The sequence below is a fragment of the Danio rerio genome, chromosome 8 (assembly GCF_049306965.1).
Source record: "Danio rerio strain Tuebingen ecotype United States chromosome 8, GRCz12tu, whole genome shotgun sequence".
NCBI lineage: Eukaryota > Metazoa > Chordata > Actinopteri > Cypriniformes > Danionidae > Danio > Danio rerio.
The window spans coordinates 52150755-52171251 of NC_133183.1; the positions used below are offsets into that span (position 1 = coordinate 52150755).

General features: G+C 34.0%; 2 protein-coding genes across 51 annotated transcripts in view; both read right to left on the reverse strand.

Moving 5' to 3' along the window:
• ep400 (E1A binding protein p400) overlaps positions 1-1371 on the reverse strand; it is a 60339-nt gene extending 58968 nt beyond the window's left edge. For all 50 annotated transcript variants that reach the window (XM_073911055.1, XM_073911048.1, XM_073911054.1 and 47 more), the window contains exon 1: positions 1212-1371. The gene's annotated coding sequence lies outside the window, so the exon portion shown is untranslated. The remainder of the gene's footprint in view (positions 1-1211) is intronic.
• An 8696-nt stretch (positions 1372-10067) lies between these two features.
• The window catches only part of ulk1a (unc-51 like autophagy activating kinase 1a), a 39736-nt gene continuing 29306 nt past the window's right edge, over positions 10068-20497 (reverse strand). The window contains 9 exon segments of the mRNA NM_001130631.1: positions 10068-10457; positions 13727-13862; positions 13959-14116; positions 16012-16130; positions 16219-16394; positions 18005-18150; positions 18259-18369; positions 19706-19818; positions 19951-20126. Of these exon segments, the coding sequence (NP_001124103.1) occupies positions 10402-10457; positions 13727-13862; positions 13959-14116; positions 16012-16130; positions 16219-16394; positions 18005-18150; positions 18259-18369; positions 19706-19818; positions 19951-20126 (1191 nt within the window). The 3' untranslated portion in view covers positions 10068-10401.

The following is a 20497-nucleotide window of genomic DNA, read 5'->3' on the forward strand; positions in this document are numbered from 1 at the left end:
CACGCTATTATGTCATGACCGTGACGCAGCTTCAAAAATTCGTTTCAAACCGGAAGTACGAATTTGCTTGAAATAACTAACTTTTCAGTGAAATTTATGTGTCCTAATAGTGTTTTTAGCAGTGTGGGACACATATACGACTGTCAACAGCTCAAAAAATGTGTTTTGGTGTTTCGTGACCCTTTAATATAGTTTTTTACCTTGCGTTTGAGAAATAACAATAATAATAGCCCACTCATTTAAAAAAAATGTTTACATCTACAGAATCGTGAGAAAATCGTGATCTTTATTTTAAGCAAAAAAAAAAAAACGTGATTCTCATTTTAGCCAGAATTGTGCAGCTCTAATGTATAGATATACTAATTAACAGTATACCGACTGCTTGAGTCTTGACCACTCAATAAAATCAATAATGTATTGATCAGCTACGGAATATGGCACTACACTATTAACACATCTTAAAGAAATTCACCATAAAAACCACAGTGAATAAATAGAGGTAAAGTTGCTTTCATATTCGGATATTCACACATTCTCCTTAATAATATAATTTCAGAAAAGTATCCTTTGCAAATTCTAAATAGGGAAATCATATTAGCAGCAAATGACTATTAAAGTACAACATTGTTCACAGTGAATTAGATAATGATAATGTTTACAAGTCATACTTGCATTCTAATTACGATCGAACATTCAAAGTAACAGTAAACAATATAGAGATTGCTAAATAAATGAATGTGCGAATATAAAACCAACTTCACCGATATCAAATCAAGATGAATTATTGTAACGCAGTGAAATATTTTGCAACTGTCAAGGAAAATTACGCTGAAAAAAATCACTGGCTGTCTGAGTCAAATACTGTATTAACTAGGAGTATTGTGATATATAAGGGTAAACCTCTTTGTACAGTACATTTTATCCAAAATGAAGCCCACTGTGTGGTTGACAACACTGGTTACCAGTTAAGCCCTCTCTCTGCATCTCTGACACGGTTTGCCACAGCCTGCTACAGCTAACAAACCCACCCACTCTCGGCTTATCAACACCCAGCTCCTCTTATCCAGCGAAAACACGTTTAATATGCATGTGTGGGTTCTTAAGGCACATGTAGTGGAGCAGTTTAGATCAGAATAGAAAATAGATTATGTTTAAGTTTCCGCTCGCTTTAGCTCGCCTGCTAAACACAAACATCAACACACGCCGCTTACCGTAAAATCACCGTCCCGAGCGCCGACCATCCGCTGTAGCGCTACCCCCAGAGTCTGGGTCACAAAACACCTCTGCGTTTGCACTTTGACCAACACAGATCTCAATAAGACTGTTAGAAGTATTTGACAGATGATTTCATGTGAAACATGGCGATAGACTGATTATTTTTTTCTTTCTTCTTTAAAAGACCCGGAAACAGTCACAGGAGAACGTGACGTTGGTTTGACTGACGGGCTGTTGACCAATCATGTCACGGAAAGAACGGAGGATGTGTGCGGGTGGGCGGGAAACTGAAGAAATCACTTCCTTTTGCTTTTGGTACTCACTTTTGCACAGGCTTATCGTAGGCTGTTGAAGTTAACAAGAAATATTTATATTATTTACTAAATTACCCATTAATTGTACTTTATTAACGTCTACCCCTAAACCCATTACCCTCTTACAGTAATGTAAAAACAGTAATTATAGATAGAATCAGTTATATTATTTATTAAATTAATTATGCATTTAATTGTATTTTATTAACGTCTACCCATATCCAGTCCTAAACCTAATCCTCACAATAATGTAAAGCAGTGATAACGATAATTAGTTATATTATTTAATAAAGTAAGTTACCCATTAAATTGTGTTTGATTAACATCTACCCATTTCCCAATCCTAAACCAAACCCTCACAATAATGTAAAGCAGTGATAACAAAAAATATTTATAGCCTATTATTTATTAAAGTACTTGTTAAATTATATTTTACTAACGTCTACCCCTAACCAAACCTTCACAGTAAACGCAGCAATTATAACGAGAATTTGTTATATTATTTACAAAATTAGCCATTATTATATTTTATTAAGGACTAACGTTACCCCCACCCCTAGTCTAAACCCAATCCTCACAATAATGTAAAAGCAGTGATTATAACAAGGATTAGTTCTCCAATATTTAAAAACCACTGTTTTGCACCATCTAATACGGATGCAGCTTTCAGAATGTGGTTTGATAAGGGCACAAAAACAATTGATGACCTCTACGAGAGTGGTATTTTCTCATCCTTTAATAACCTTTCTAAAATATTTGACCTACCTAATTCACACTTATTCAGGGTTTTTTTTTCAAGTCAGGCACTATTAACTAAACTATTCCCTCATTTTCCAAATCGACCTATCGAATCTCCACTTTATAACTTGTTAATGCTCCACACTCAACACATTGCATTTCTACCATTTATAACCTGAATCACAATATTAATCCAAGCTCTGCAAATCAAGCCAGAGGCGCTTGGGAAGAGAACTTATAGGTTTTGAGTTCTCCGATGAACACTGGGAGCATATTCATGAGCTCACACATACCTTCTATATGTGCAAGACATGGGCTTATATAATGTATAAGACTATACATAGGGTTTACTACACTAATGCTAGACTTGCTAAAATATACCCCTCTGTTAGCGACGCATGTAATAGGTGCAAACAGTCTCGTCCACATGTTGTGGGAATGTCCTAAATTATTTGATTATTGGACTAAAATATTTAAAACTCTGAAAGATGCGTTCGACATAGATCTGGACAAATCCACTTCTAGCAATTTTTGGGTTGGAGTTAGATGCTAAGCTTTCAGTAATGGTCCAAAGGCTTTAGCTTTTACTACTTTAATAGCAAGACGTCTCACCCTATTAAAGTGAAAACATGTCTCTCCCCCTCTTTTAATGCATGAATAAAAGAAGTGTTTACTTGTGGCCTATTAAATTGAAAAAAATTAGACTATCACTTACTGGTTCTTTAAAGACCTTTGACAAGCTGTGGTGCCCCTTTTTAGATTATCTGCTGGCAAACTCTCTTGATCCTTAAGCTGAGCAATAATATATGAATACACATTTATTATTTATTTTCATTTTTTATTTATTTTATTTTTAATTTTTATTATTATTACTATTATTTTATTTATTTTACCCCTCTTTTTTTCTCAATGGGAAGTTGAGGTAGGGAAGTGTTAATTTGGGATAGTCTTAACATTAACATGGAAGGATACTTTTAAAATGACTGTTATGGTTGATATTCCATGTAAAAACCTAATAAAAGAAATTTGAAATAACAAGAATTAGTTTGAGTACCCGTTAAATAGTTTTTTTTTTTAACGCCTACTACATTATAACCCTTTAGCCAATCTTCACAGTAATTAAAACGAGAATTATTTATATTATTTATTAAAATACCCATTAAATTGTATTTTATTAACGTCTACCCCATCACAACCCTTTAGCCAACCCTCACAGCAATGTAAAAACAGTTATAAGGATAAATGTTTATATTATTTATTAAGTTATCTATTAAATTGTATTGTATTAATGTCTAACAATACCACAACCCTCACAGTAATGTAAAAATATTCATTATTGTTGTACAGTGTCACAAACATCCCACATAGCAAAATATCTCTGGCCCACACAATCATCTTTGCCTGGCCCACATGTTGTAGTGAATAACGGTACTGGTAACTGGACCTAGTCTGGCTTCTAGACAAGGGCCAAACATGGACCATATCAGTCTCAGCCAAGTTAATAACCCATAACTGAGCCTGAACTGGGCCAGATATGTTGTAGTGTCACGGCTGCAATGAATTCATTGTGCTTTAGGTGTGCTATGGGCGGGATTTTTCTCGAAGTGACCTGATCGGTAGAATTTCTTTTTTCTTAATTTGAAAATAATTAAAATGTATTTTAAATGTGGGTCAAGATAGGCCAAACTTACATGGCCCACATATCAATTGTTAACATCTGGGCCAAATACATTTTTTTACATCTGGCCCAAGTATTGTGTGCTGCCTTAAAGACGATGCCACCTCTGCCAAACCAGGGCCATGTTTGGCCCACAGGCTGTGTGTCAGTGCCGGATGGATGCCTGCTGTGCCAGATTTATGCCAAATATGGGCAAGAATTCTTTGCTACCTGAGATGATGCTATATTTATGTGAGTATCCGCAGCTGTATGCCTTCTAGATTTTACCCTTGTTCTTATAGGTAGGCTAACTTTTAATGTATGTATATAACCTTTTTATATTTATTTATTTTTTGCAATAAATCTTGTCAGATGACATTAAACTACATAATTTAAAAATCAATGTGTAGTTCAAGAATACTTTGCTGCACACAGACTTTTCATTTTCAGGCTGGCTGCTCAACAGCTTCCGGTGAACTGTTTTTCCATTACAAAATCACCATGTTTAAGATTTGCTTTCTTTAAAAAATCTGTAATCTTCACTGCCTGATAGATATATGATATAAAGTGGGTCTCAGACTGGACAAGGAGCACTGCAATAAATTAGATTTTCTCCTGCCATCACTTTAAAATATGAACATTTATTTTAACTGATGATTTTCAATAGATTTTCTGCCCTAGCCTGCTTCCACTGACAGCACTAGAGTTTACATTGTATATCATCTCGTTTTTATGCTAGAACCACTAAATGAATTCTTAAGTTTTAATGTTACGCAGTGCGGCGGCCTGTCTCTACTGGTTTATGACTTATCAACTTTACTAAGTTTTGGACCTAGTGCAAATGAGCTGTGGTCCTCAGAAAAAATGGCTCACATTATTCATCTCCTTTCTCCCTTTTTTGATGCGGATACTGATGGGGAATTCATTGTGTCTTGATGAATTTCTGAATAATTTATTGCTCTCATTTATATGTTTATTTGAGTGATTTCAGTATTATAATTGTACTATTACCCATACCTGTGACATTATTTTCAGGTTTGTGTGCTTTGGTAAATAAAAAAGTCATATACAGGTACATTCTATGTCACTTCCAGGGTGTGGTACATTCCCTTTCCGCAGGGAATCTGTAATTGTAAAGTTGTTTTGGGATTTTTAAAAGTGTTTTGCGTCTTGTTAATTTGTTTTCTAAAATGTAAATTTGTTTCGTCCTTTGTAAAATTGTTTTTCCTATGTAATTGTGTCTGATGATAAGTAAAAATGTTTTTCAAAATGTAAATTTGCTCCGAGCTTTGTAAAAGTGTTTCAAACTTTGTAATGTTGTTTTGCACTTCCCAGCCACCGTAGAAGAGAAATTAGAAGAGCAGCATTAATGTCACAATGAGGGTAGATTTATGGAAGCAATGCCATAAGGACACCTGCATTCTGTTCTGTAACTCATGATAAGGCACACCTGCATGTGCGCCCAAACTCATTTGTAATGACTTCTAAAAAATATTAATACCTATGAACTTCAGCTGAACTTAGAGTTGACAGCTCAGAGGACAGTGAAGAAGATATATTGTTGAGCATTGTTTTTTTGGTCTTCACTAGGGCCAGATGGAATCTGCTGACATTTTTTGCTGTTTTTGCAGAGAATTTTGGTAAAAATCTGCGGATTTCTGCAGAATAATTTTGGTAGTATTATGACTAAAACATTTACTTAAGTAAATAAACAGAAATAATGATGGGCTAAAAATCTGCGGAAATCTGTGCGCGCAGATTCCGTGTGGGCCTAGTCATCACATCTGAAACAGGAAGACCTTAACTGGACATAGGTAAGACCCCTGAAAGACCCTGAGATTCTATTGGTGGTGGAGACCTGAGAGATTTGAGATCCTATTAGTGGAGAAGCTAAGGGAGCTGTGTAATGTGTAAATTTGGGTGGAGTATTAAGACAAAGAAGTGTATTTAAACTGCGCGCTAGCCTATACTCATCAGACAATCGAACGACCTGTCTCTGTTGTTACTGATGCTGTAACATTAAACTGCTTTGCCTTAAGACTTCGGAAATCTCAGTCTTTGCCATTTTTTTAAAACTTTGACTTGGAGACTTAGAAAATATTTTGTAGACCAGAAACTTTTTTACACAACAATACCTAACCACCTTCGCTGCTGGAAAAAATAATCCATGCTTTTATTACCACTAGGTTGGACTATATTGTAACTCACAATACACTCTCAGAAATAAAGGTGCGCAAGCTGTCACTGAGGTGGTACCATATTGGTACCTCAAATGTATATATTAGTACCTAAAAATTTATGAAGAACACTTTTGTACTTTTTAGGTTCTAATATATACCCTTGAGATATTAATATGGACTTTTTTGAGTACAAATTTGTATCATTTGAAAAAGTACCACCCCAGTGACAACTTGCATATGGCTTTGTTTCTGAGTGTTCTTTGGTATTAGTCAGACAACTCTATCCCGTTTACAATTAAATCAAAATGCTGCTGCAAGGTTTTTCACAGGTACCAAGAAACAAGACCACATTACACCAGTCTTACAGTCACTTTTGAAATTCTTCTCTTGGTTTTTAAATCACTAAATGGTTTGGCTCCTTATCTGTAAGACATGCTGACTAAACATCAGTCTGGTCGGTCTCTTTGGTCATCAAACCAGAGATTGTTATATATATCCCTATTTTCCGGCTATTTACCGTTATCACTGTGTGAAAGGGGCTTAAGTCGAGGCTGAAATGCAGAGGTGACCGCGCCTTTGCAGTAGCTGGTCCTAGGAATGCTCTGCCCCTCTATATTAGATCTGTTTCATCTCTGTCTGTTTTTAAATATAGGGGGAAAACTTACCTCTTTGATTTGGCATTTTATTAATTAAAATAGCTCGTTTTAGCTATAATTTTATAATTCTATTTTTTTTCTTTGTTGTGATGTGTATTGTGCAGCACATTGGTCAACATTTGGATGTGTTTAATAGCGGTATATAACTAAAATTGACATTGACTTGTTTGATGAAAGAAAGGCCTGTATAGCCAGGGTGCTTTGGGAGGTTCAAAAAACCTGAATTTGGGCCCTGTGTGAGCTCATTTGTCCCATTTTTGACAGTATGCCATCATAAATTGTGAAAATAACCGATAGAAGAAGGCTTTGACAAGTTTTGATTATTCAAATTGACAAAATCTGACTGAGTAACTGAACTGGCCAGTTTGTTATTTGCCTATTCCCCTTGTTCTTTGCCGACGAGCGGGCGCAGCCATTTGAATCTTTTTGGCTCGAGACTTCCGGTCTCATTCACTTTCATTCATTTTTAGACGTAAAAAAACTGCTCATCAAGCTGATATTTTCTATTTTGCAAACTGATATTTTCTTATTATTATTATTATTCTACTTGGTCTGTATAGCAATGCAAACATTTGTTTGTAGAATAAGTTTGACCGTTTTCTGCCGTTTTATTATTCCTAGTCATTTCTCCCCTAGGGGACTGAATCGTAAGTTCTAAAACAGTGGTTCTCATACTGTGGTACATGTACCACTAGCGGTACGCGGGCTTCCTTCTAGTGGTATGCAGAGGAATTAAATATGTCATGTACATGCCACATATATTTCAAAATTTATTAAAAATTATGTATATAATAAACTATACACGACATTTAGCCTATATTTCTGAGTTTATCTGCCATGTTTTTTTTTAACTGTGCATAGTTGTAGCTGCTTTACTGGGCCTACTACGCTACTGTATTTCAATACTGCTCATTTTAGTGGTACTTGGAGAGACATTTTTTTTCTGAGGTGGTACTTGATGAAAAAAGTTTGAGAACCACTGTTCTAAAACAATCGCGAAAACAGGCGCACCTCCGCATTTTAGAACTAGGTCAATAGTCTAGTTTTTGCTTTGACTGCCTGCTCTACCAAACGGTTGAAATAAAGATCATTTAGTGTTCAAAATGTTTTATTTTGAATATTTTTTAAATAAATTGGTCTTACACTTCATATTTTCATTGTATATGTATTAATTGTGGTATTTTTACCACAAACTGACATATCAACCATTTGGTAGAGGTTGATATTTTAGAAATTATGGGATGCATTGAAAAAAAAATGCATTGAGTGTGTTAACTTGCAACATTAGGAGTTAAGAAATCCAATCCAATTTTTTTTTTCTTGGTAGTTTTTTTTAATGAAAAGTATTTTTTATATTTCTTTATTCAATTTATTTTATCGCATAACATTATTAATAAAACTGTTTAAAATGCACATTTGTAAATGAAAACTTAAAATAGTATAGTAAGCACTGGACAAAATTGTAGGAAATATTCAAAAAGTGTGGTTATAATCACCATCCGGCAAGCTAGTCCAGAAGAGTTTAGTGCGTAAAATGGCACTAAAATGCAGTATTTGAGCCTCGTAATTTAATAGAAAATAAAGCAAATAACTGAAAAAAAAAAAAAAAAAAAAAAAAAGAACCCTTTCAATGGGCTGGCTACGGGCCTGAAACATAAATTGAATGTTCAAAGATGCCAGCACACCAAATACATATAAAATCTTCAGAATATTTCCACTAATTACATTATTTGGCTATATTTGAGGGCAGCGCACTGGTGCAGTGGGTAGCGCTGTCGCCTCACAGCAAGAAGGTCACTGGTTAGAGTCTCGGCTGGGTCACTTGGCATTTCGTTCGTTTGGCTTTCCTCCGGTTGCTCCGGTTTCCCTCACAAGTCCAAAGACATGCACTATAGGTGAATTTGGGTAAGCTAAATTATCTGTAGTGTATGTGTGAATGAGAGTGTATGGTTGTTTCCCAGTGATGGGTTGCAGCTGGAAGGGCATTCCCTGCGTAAAACATTCTGGATTAGTTGGCGGTTCATTCCGCAGTGGCGACCCCTGGCTAATAAAGGAACTAAGCCGAAAAGAAAATGAATGAATGAGCTACATTTGAGTCAATGCTCCTAACTCCCACAACAAATGAATTAAAGGACACATATTCACTGATTATTTTGCAATGCAAGAACAAACCACACAGTAAATATAAAAGTGAAATTTATTTATGTACACACACCCATACCACATGCATTTTGCACTTATTTTAGATTTTGGCTTCTGCAAATACGAATAAAAAGACAACAATATCAGAGAACGCATTATAAATACTGTATCCGTATATACAAAACAGTTCATTTCCTCAATTCAACATCACTATTATTCTAAAAACTCTCACGTGCATCCATCACAATCATTCTACCACACACAATTCGAAGTAAATGTTTTAAAAACACCTTGATGTGAAACCATATTTTCAACAAAGTTAAAAAACGCACACAAAAACACCTTACCATCACTGGAAAATGCAAATAGTGCAAGCAATGAACAGCTACAAAACAGCTATGAAGATACGAAAATGCTGGATGCATGTCAAATTGTAAGTCTCAGATTTGTTTCGATTGTCCAGTGATACTAATTAATTTAAGGCACTATCAAGTCAAACCAAACAAAGTCATTCCAGCAAAAGGTGCATCGTTCTAAAGCAAACAGAAACTAAAACGTTCACACTGACAGCTAAAACAGAAAAAAAAGCTACACACAAGCTATCGACGATTGTCTAATTGCATTTCCTTTAAATTCCAGGTGTTAATAAACTAAAACGAGCCATTGCATCTTCTGCAGTGTTTTTTTTTTCAGGCGTCCAGAAGGCAAATGGGTTCATAAAGTGCTTTGCTGCTTTACATACACACGAATAGCAGTATGACAGTTCACCTAATACGATCAAGTACTTCTTCCGTCATACGACGACATATGAAACTTGACCATCTTTATCAGTAGATCTGCAAAGGTTTGCCACAGTTTTGGTCAATTGCCACTTTAGAGCTGTAGTGTAACACTGAATGCAACACATACACACAACCGGCTGCTGTTTAAATAACGGCAGTCACAAAGATCTCAAAGTAGAATGATCAAATAAGAATTAATGATCATTTCCTCAAATCATGCAGGAGAAGTCCGTCATACACAGGATCGTTCCATGTAATTTCATCAGACTAAGGCTACATTCATGCTTTAGCTTGCTTGATTGATTGATTAATTGAATGAAAATCCAGGCTGTTGCTCATTTAGACTTCAACATTATAAAACTAAGATCAAAGTCCCGTTTAGAGAAGTGCCATCGCAAACTGGTGTGGGATCAAAGGTCGAAATGTTCACCTAGCCATTCAACCGATGACAAACGATCACTCGATGTTATTTTAAAGCCAACAAAAGAGATGTCTGAGTTTCTCAAATACATCAGATATCATTGATATCTCGATTAGAGACTTTATTTCTGTCCACTGAGAAAAAGTCTTGTTTGTTTTCGGGGCTTTGGAAGCCAAGTGTAGTTTAAAAGAGTGAGCGAGCGGGCGGGTTTGTCATTTGACAGGATTTCAAAGGCAGCTGGGATGAAATGAGAAGTAGATGTTGTGTGTTTGATGCAGATGAAGAACAAGTGTTCATCACACACATCCTTGGGCTTGGAGGGAACAGAGCCGTCGCTCGATACACCGTTTACCTATGCAGACATACCAAATACATAAACATCAGAGATGAGATGAATGTAGAGCAGTGTTCTCAAACTCAATTCCTGGGGGGCCACAGCTCTGCAGATTCATCCACCTCCAACTCACACTTGCTTGATGGTCTCGGGTAGTCTTGAACACCTTGATTAGTTGGATCAGCTGTGTTTGATAAGGGTTGGAGCAAAACTGCAGAGCTGTGGCTTTCTGGGAATCGAGTTTGAGACCCACGATATAGAGCTTTTTAACTATGAGGATTAGTTCACCCCTAAAATAAAAACTCATGTTATTCCAAAAACTAAAGACTCTTGTTTATGTTCATCAGAACAAAATGGAAGATATTTTTAAATCAAATATGGGAGATTTTTGTCCCGCCACTTAAAAATGTTAATTTTAAGCTTTCAAAAAGAAAGCAAACATTAAATTAACATGATGAATATGAATGAGGGGTTGAATCAATCTTCAAATCAACAATGATTTGGTGCAATTCTTATAAATAATATTTACATTTTTTTGTAACCGTAATATGAACTGTTCAAATTTGAAAAACTTTAAATAATATTGATTTAATAATATACATTTATTTAATTTTATATTTGAACATTACAGATATTTTTCATATGTGTTAAATATTTTGCTGATTTACATAGACCCTTTTCACTTGACGTCACACGGTGTTCGGTTTCACTTCATGCAGTGTATCGTTACTTCCACCTCCACAGAACTCCCCATATATAAATGCACATTTTCGTCTGTAAAGCCAGTTCTTATCGTTTGTAAAGATTTGAAATATTACTTGGATACAATCTCTACCTGCAGCAATGTTAAAGCCTTAAAAGAAATAACACTGTGAATCTTACAGTATTGTCGCTTTTCTATAATACCCAGCTGACTGTGTTTTATATCAGTGGTTCTCAAAGTGGGGGTCGGGACCCCCCGAGGGGTCGCGGGGCAATGAAGGGGGGTCGCCTGGTGATTTCCAAAAATCTATTTATTTTTATTGAACCATAAGAATTAACATATTTTATCTATCACTTTGCTGAAAATAAAAATAGTCGTTTATAGTTACTATATACTATATAGTTACTATAGTAGCTTATAGTTACTAGTTCTATTGGATTATGACCCCAGGGGTAATTACATTATATTAAAGGCAGCAATAGCGTCAGATGCATTTTGATTTTATAACACCAGGTTAAACTTTCTGGCACATTTAAAGCACTGACACACGTTAAAAAAATTTAATTGGTGTGTCTGCGTCATTGCATGCAAGGTTTCTGTATTTATAACCACCTCAGAGGATATTGGGGGTCGCTAGTCACTGGCATTGTTATTTTGGGGGTTGCGGGCTGAAAAGTTTGGGAACCCCTGTTTTATATGACCATTTATATATCATTGTGATCATGCTTTGAGATGAATTTAAAATGTTCGATTGTAATTTATAATTTATATTACCTCTGGCATTATTTTTGTTTCTCTTTTTGTTTTGCTTTGTTTTGTTCTATTTTTTATTGTTTTTTTATCGTGTCTCTATATATTTGTACTCTTGTTGAATGTTCCAATAAAAAAAGACACTTCAAAATTAGGGTTGAAAACTGCTAAAATTATAGAATAGAACATACTGTACAACTCCTCAGTTAGCTGTATATTTACTACAGATGCGGTTAGATGATGATTGTTGTCATCTTCTGTTGTCTGCATTCAAGGTGAGATGTCTGACATTAAAAAAAAAAGTACAGGTCATCCAGATTTCTGCTTGAACCAAGAAAATAGGACTTTGTTTTGTGTTGCTGTCTTTGCTGCAGATGAAGTTGGTACATACTTGTCAGCATTTGTCAAACAAAGATTTCAGATGTTTATATGGGTGCTGAATATTTTCCTTTTATGTCAAATTTATTTGTATTATTTTTTGTGTCCTGAAGAATAAGTAATTAATAAAACTGTGGGTGTTTCACTGTGGTTGTTTACAGTGGACAGCTGATTCTTGAACACATTTATATTATTCACATTCTACTGCTCACTTCTCTGCCTTTTTTTTTCTATTTAAGTATTTTATTCATGAACATAAAACATCTATGTCTATTTAATTTTCAATAAAATGAAATAAAATAGAATAACAATGTTGTATGTGACTCTTAACAATCAAACAAAATCATTATAAAAACGTTCAATTGCAAAAATAACACCAAGAATTTTAATTCAGTTTTATTAGATTATGAATTTATTTGTAACATTATTAATTAAAAGGTAATACTAATATGGCGACACAGTGGCGCAGTAGGTAGTGCTGTCGCCTCACAGCAAGAAGGTCGCTGGGTCGCTGGTTCGAGCCTCGGCTCAGTTGGCGTTTCTGTGTGGAGTTTACATGTTCTCCCTGTTACATGTTTCCTCCGGGTGCTCCGGTTTCCCCCACAGTCCAAAAACATGTAGTACAGGTGAATTGGGTAGGCTAAATTTTCTATAGTGTATGAGTGTGTGTGTGAGTGTGTATGAGTGTGTGTGTATGTTTTCCAGAGATGGGTTGCGGCTGGAAGAATATCCGCTGTGTAAAATTGTGCTGGATAAGTTGGCGGTTCATTCCATTGTGGCGACCCCGGATTAATAAAAGGACTAAGCCGGCAAGAAAATGAATGAATGACTACTAATATTAAATTATATTCAACCAGTAGGTGGCGGTAGGACACTGTCTGAATTCATTCAAATGGAAAAACTGAACAAAAAAAATAAATCATGAAATAAATCATGAAATAATTGATGATGATGAGCACCAAAGTAAAAATAAATCCATTATTGAGAAAAAAATCTTAATTAATAAGTGAAAAGGTTGCAAACATATTTTTCCTAGATAAACAATACCTTACTTCTACTCTTAATAACCTAAAGAAGCATTTTCAAACTCAGAAAGCAGCTCAGTATTAAAAGAGAAACATTTGAACACATGCCCAATACTGGAATAATCTTAAATCACAATGTGCAGTGTTAATATTTTCAGTTGTCTCACGTTCATTCAATAAACCAAAACTAAAAATACACTCCGTTGCTGGTGGGGGAGGGGAAGTAAAGTGACGTCATTGTGAAAAGGGTCTATTATCAACATTCAGTCAGGGCGTCATCAAACCACATATTTGTTTATTGTGAAAATGCGCCCACTAGTGTTGAAAATTACATAGTTCCTTTAATATATTTAATGTTTAAGTATTTGTTTATTTCAAGACAAAAAATTACTCCATCCATTTGAACGCTAGTTTATTCATATCATACTTACATTTGTTGACATTGTTTAGGTCTGAAGGCTCTGTAATAATCAAGGACAGGCCCTCCATCAGCAGTAAGGCCTTGTGGTATCTCTCTAGAGAGCTTTCTCCGTGATGAAACATCTCGTCCAGTGCTGCCGTCTGTACCTAATCACATTAGAGAGGAGAAACATACAGAATCTGTAAACTAAAACACGTTTCTCCTTGTAAAATAAGAAACACTCTATATGTGTGCCTTCTTACCATCTGAATGGTGTGTGCGTAGATGAGCCTCTCAGCGGTGATGCTGTTCATCCGGTCCATCAGTCTCTGTTTGCTGCTGAAGAAGTGCTGGAGTTTCTCAGTCAGAGAACGACAGGAGTTCACACACTCCTTATACATCTCATTCAGCTCACGCACCACTGCAAGAGCAACACACACACAACATGCTACTCAGAATGAAGGTCTCAATTAAGGTCTCATAAATGACAGTAAAATACTTTTATATTGTTATAACATTTCCCATCAAAACTACTGAATAAAAGGTAGAACAATTTCTAGAAATAAACATTTGTTTTAAACATAATAATAATAATAATAATAATAATAAATCATTACTGAATACAAAAGCTGCATTATAACAATTTTTTTGTGTCACATTAAAGACTCAAGTAATGTTAATAAAAATGTAGCTTTACTATCACAAGATAAGCAAAAACAAAGGATTCATTTGAATAATATTTCATAACATTACTATTTTTCTGTATTAGTAACCACTTAAATGTAGCATTGGTGAGCATGTTTAAATATTTAAAACAAAAACACGCCGAAAAAGACGCAGCAGATGTGAAGAGGCAACACAAGCTAGGGTTTTAATCAATGTTTTATTACTGTTTTAATGTTGTTTTTAAGGCATAGTTCACTCAAAAGCGACAATTCTGCCATAATTTTCTCATCCTTTACACATTCCAAGTGTTTCCTTTACACGTTGAATACAAAAGATGATATTTCGAAGAATGTTGGAAACAGGTAGCTATTGCCTTCCAAAGTTTTTTCCACTAGGGAGGCAACGCAAGCTAGGGTTTTAATGACCATGTTTTAATATGTTTTATTACGGTCTTAAAGTTGCCATAATTTTCTCACCCTTCACCCATTCCAAGTGTTTCCTTTTCACATTATACACAAAAAAAGATATTTCAAAGAATACTGGAAATAGGTAGACTTCCATTGTATTTTTTCCACTAGAAAGTCAATGGCTACCAGTTTCCAACATTTTTCAAAATATCTTATTTTATGTATAAAAAAAAGTAAGCTTCAGGCCAGAGATACGCAAAGTAGGGCAAAGTTGGCCCAGTATAGCCTTTGATTTGACCCACCATTCCATCTGAGAAGAGAATGTGAAGGATAGAGAGGGTTGGGGTGAATGTCTTCAAAAGAGATCATCAATTCTAATTTGGCGAAACCTTTTTGTTTGCTTGCTTTATAGCTGAGCTACATAAAAAGCTAAGTGAAATAAATTAAATGTTATAAATGAATCTGATTTTTAAAAATGTTAATGCTGGCACTCACCGAATAAAAGGCTATGCAGAAGACATTCATCAACAAATCAAAACAAAAACTAGTGTAGTTCTGTTATAAATGAGATTGTTTTGTTTTTTTCCATTATAAAATGTGAAAAATATGCGGTATTAGTTAATAAAAAGCAATGTGTTCCTAGTTTTTTTTTTTAATATTATTAACTTCGGCCCACTAGCCACAATCAAGTTTGGTTGAAAAGATTGGACAGCCCTGCTTTAGACCAACATGAGTGTGGGTCAATTCTCATTTTCGGGTCAACTATCTCTTTAATTATCGGCTCAGAAAAAAAAGTTATCCCTATAAAATCCTTTACAGTAGCTTAAGATGTTTTTGGATTTAGTGGAAATGAATTTTGTGAGTAAATTATGAGGTAACTAACATTAAACCAAAGCTACTAATTGACCATTTGTGGTTCTTCAATTACCACTGAGGATAACCAACACCTCCTTTAGCTACTAAAAGAACATCATCTATTTTATTCTCACTTCTTCTTTTAGTTTTTCCAAACTTTCAATTGATAAAATTAAATTCATCTTTATTTCTTCAGCACTTTTTACGAAGTAGATTGTGTCAAGTCAAGTGTAATGCAAATGTCACTGTTAAAAGTCAAAACACTGAAGAGCAACTCCACCAATGTGACTGAGGAGATTTTCTTTAAGTTAGGATGTAGACGCAGTTACCGTCAGTTCTTTGACATCATCTTTTTGTGTCACAGCTTTTAGCGGAGTGTGTGGTTTACCTTGTTTCACAGATCCTGATGGGTAGAGTTTTCCTTCTTTGATGCCAGCCATCGCTGTGTGTAGTGCAGAAGACAGCAGCTCAGCACATTTCATATAGAGAACCAATTGTTCTGCAGAACTACACACACACACGCAGGTCACCACAGTGTACTTGACATTTATATCAGAGACACATAATGTGTGTGTATGATTAAGCAGTGTTTCACCTCCACTCTCGGCTCAGCAGGCTGATCTGGTCAGCCACTACACTCTGCTCTAAGAGTGAAGCATCAGGTGGCACGTTTCTTCCAGTCCCGCTGTCCTTTGTTCCAGCCAGCTCTGTTATGCAGTGGGAAAAGGCTAGAACGAAGCGCAGCTGGCTCAGCAAGTCCGTGTGTCCCTCCTGTGGTGATGAAAAAAATGACATCACATCATAAAAATCTAATGTTTTTGATAAATTAGTTCTACTAGCAGGCATGATACTTGGTGCTGTTCTCACCAAGAACACCGGCTATAATGATAACTACATTAGCATTTACTTAAGTCGTATGAAAATAAAATAAAATATAATAAAAAATTTTTTAAAAAAAATGAAAAAAACTAATGAAATAAATTAAAACAAAATGCTTTAGTCTATTGCCATATACGGACAAATAATAAAATAAAATACTTTAGTTTATTGCCATGTGAGGTAAATAATAAAATAAAATACTTTAGTTTATTGCCATGTAAGGTAAATATTAAAATAAAAAACTTTAGTTTATTGCCCTATAAAGTAAAATAATAAAATAAAACCCTTTAGTTTATTGCCACATAAGGTAAAATAATAAATAAAATGAAATAAAATAAAACAAAATACTTTAGTTTATTTCCATGTGAGGTAAATAATAAAATAAAATACTTTGGTTTATTCCCATGTAACGTAAATAATAAAATAAAATACTTTAGTTTTTGTCATGTAAGGAAAAATAATAATATAAAATACTTTAGTTTTTGTCATGTAAGGAAAATAATAAAATAAAATACTTTAGTTTTTGTCATGTAAGGAAAATAATAAAATAAAATACTTTAGTTTATTGCCACATAAAGTAAAATAATAAAATAAAACCCTTTAGTTTATTGCCACATAAGGTAAAATAATAAATAAAATAAAACAAAATACTTTTATTTATTGCCATGTAAGATAAAACAATAAAGTAAATAAAATAAATAAAATATTTAATTTATTGGCATTTAAATGTACAATGGTTGTTTTATGGGTAATTTCATTTAAGGTTCAATGGTTATCAAAACCTGCTAACATTTTCTGTTCTGATATATGTACAACAATAAAAAGACATCATAATAATAATATTAGAAAATTACATTTACATTTAAGAACAATTCCTTCGAAGCCTCTACAAATAAATACTGTTGTCTCATCACATTAAAAAAGTGCATTGCAAATGTATGAGCTTTGATAAAAAAAATTAAAATAAAATAAAAATTGTATCTCAGATGTTGGGTGTTTCTCATGTATTTTGATTGTGTTCTTTGATTCTCATCGCGTTTTAATTGATCTTAATTTGTGCTAGTTCATGCCTCATTATCAGTGTTAACATGTAAAAAATGACTCGGTCTAAAACTAGTATTCCATTTCCATTTATTTAGCAGGTGGTCATTAAATAACTGGGATTTCAGCCTTTTCAAAGGTCCTTCATCGTACAAAAGCAAAAGAACCAAAACAACACAATAAACATCAGATTAAATTGCAAACTTTTAGATTAAAATATTTAGATTAAATTGCAAACATTTTTCCAAACCATCAAACAAATGAGGGATACAACAAGTGATTTGTCATAAAGGTGTATATAATCATAAGCAGTGCCCGTAATCTGCCATAGATTAGGCATGTACTCTCCTTTTTATGCTTTCATAATAACGTGAGAGGATCTTGATCACACTGTCGACTTTAATTAGGATAATGAGCCACTATTGTATTCTCATCCATAATGTATAGGCCATTTATTATACCTCCATTAACGTCTCCTCTGGCAGTTCAGGTGGCACAAATGTCACATTCTCGTGCAGGTTTGTTGCCATGGCGTCTGTGTAACCATAGAGCAGGCTTTCAGGAGAGCCGTAGGTCCAGCCAGGACTGGTAGAGCAAGGAGCCCCCACTTTAACAAAACAAAAAAACAGATTGAAGACAAATCTAACAGACACAACACCATGCAAATGCAATACTTGTGTTTCCATCTCCTTATGTAAAATAATGGAAGTGTCACCTGAGAAGCGTCTGTGTCTAGCATGAGGCGGAGTGTGTCCATATTCAGGAGTGCCCAGCATGAACATGACTCCAGCAGGACTGTCTGAGCGATCAACACCACAAGGAGGCGCTGGAGAAAACAGGACAATATGGTTTTTATGAACCAACTTTAAAGACCCTTTTATGGATGATCTATAATAACCATTAAAAACAGAATAATAATATAATTATAATATAATATAATAATAACAATAATAATAAAAAACGTTAAAAATTGTATTATATCCTAAAAAAATTGGAACGGTATCATTTTTAGCTTTGTCATAAACTTAAATCAATCATTTAAAGTACTGTAACCGTGCAGGTAGTTTTGTATTCAAGTTTAAAATACACACACAAAAAATGCAAATAAATTTTATTACATTTATTAATTAAAATAAATTTCCATAACTTTATTTAATAATAACAACATGTTACTTATAATCATACAACTCAAAAATAAAGATTCATATAAATTAAGTGATTGTATATCATTATGGCTATAATATTATTATTACTAATAATATTAATGGTAATAATAATAATACACATTATTATGAATGTTATTAATAATTAATAATACACACCACAAAACATTTGCTAAAATGTTATACAAAATAAATGTAGCAATATTTATATTTTTTTTATAAAATTTTGAACATTTTAATAATAGGTCTAGCACAACAACAACGACGACTATTACAATTATGTTTATGATTATTATTATGAATACAAACGATGATGATTATTAATAAAATTATTGATATTCAAATGCAATACTATCATTTAATAGGTAGTAGTAGCAGTAAAGGTAGTAATAATGACAACAACAACAACAACAAACAAAATAATAAAAATTATTGTAACTTTTCATAAATAAAAATATACTATAAGTGTTCCCAACTTTATTTTATATAACGATTTACCACTAATAATACAAAACTAAATATAAATAAAAAATTAAACATCATCTAAAATATTTCTTGTGTATCACTATGCCTATAATGATAATAAAAATATTTAAATAATTAATAATTAACAATATGAATTACTAATTTATTATCAATAACATTAATTCAATGATTAATCTTATATTAAAAACAAAAATATCTGTTTAAACATTGTAAATACTGTAATAATATATCTAGCAAAACAACTGTTATTAATATAAGTTACTGCAGTTACTGTTATTAATATAAGTATTAAATAATTATAATTAATTATATCATTTGCCTGGCAGTAGTGGCAGTATTAACAATAATAACAACAATAAAAGTAACAATAAAAGAAATATTGTAATCATTTTCTATTTCAAAATAAAAATCAAAACAATATACTATGAATAAGTATTTTACTAATCTCTATTCTTCTTATTATTAATATGAATAAAGGACACATCTAAGATCATTCTTAGTGTGAGCTCATACCAGTTGTATCCATGGGTTTCTCTGAATTTAAGCTCTCGCAGCTGCCTCTGTCAAGCTGATGTCCAAACACAGCCTTCAGCAGTTTATCCGAGAGACGGCCGGTACTCACTGACCTACAACACAAATGACCCACAAACACGGCTCTAGAGAACAAACTTACAGTGCTGATTACTAGATATATCATCGTCACTAACGCTTCACAAGATTTCTTGAGTCTGAATTGAAGCCATGTTGTTGACTACTACCTTTTGACGGTGTCTCTTCTTTCTGCTGGCCTGACAAGCGGCACCCGAGGCCCCGCAGCAGGATACTGTGCCAGATCTTTCAGGTCACACATGGTCTTGGTTCGGGTGGTGAGGCCTCGCTGAAGCAGTGCTGCATTTGGAGTTTGACCAAAGCTGGGACGCCGACACAAATCCCACTGAAATAAAGAGTCATGTTTGCATGGTAACATTGGTAAGGTAACATTTAAACTGCACTATAGGTTAAAAGATTATGATTGGGATTTTTATTTATTATTTTTTCATGCACACCCAAAACAGATCCTTTTCACATTTCCGGGTTTCTCAGTCACGGAAGGTGTCATAGATCGGAGAGTACAACAAATATTTTTTTTTACAATCATATTTGCTGAAATAATAAAAGAAAAACGCCATAATGGTGTTATAAAAACTTTCAAAAAAAGGAAAAAAAAATGGTGCAAGACTGATGACGACAGCCAGAGGAGAGAATAACATAATTTTTTCTCTCAGCGCCAGAGACCTCACATGAGCGGTAATTCATTTTCTGTAA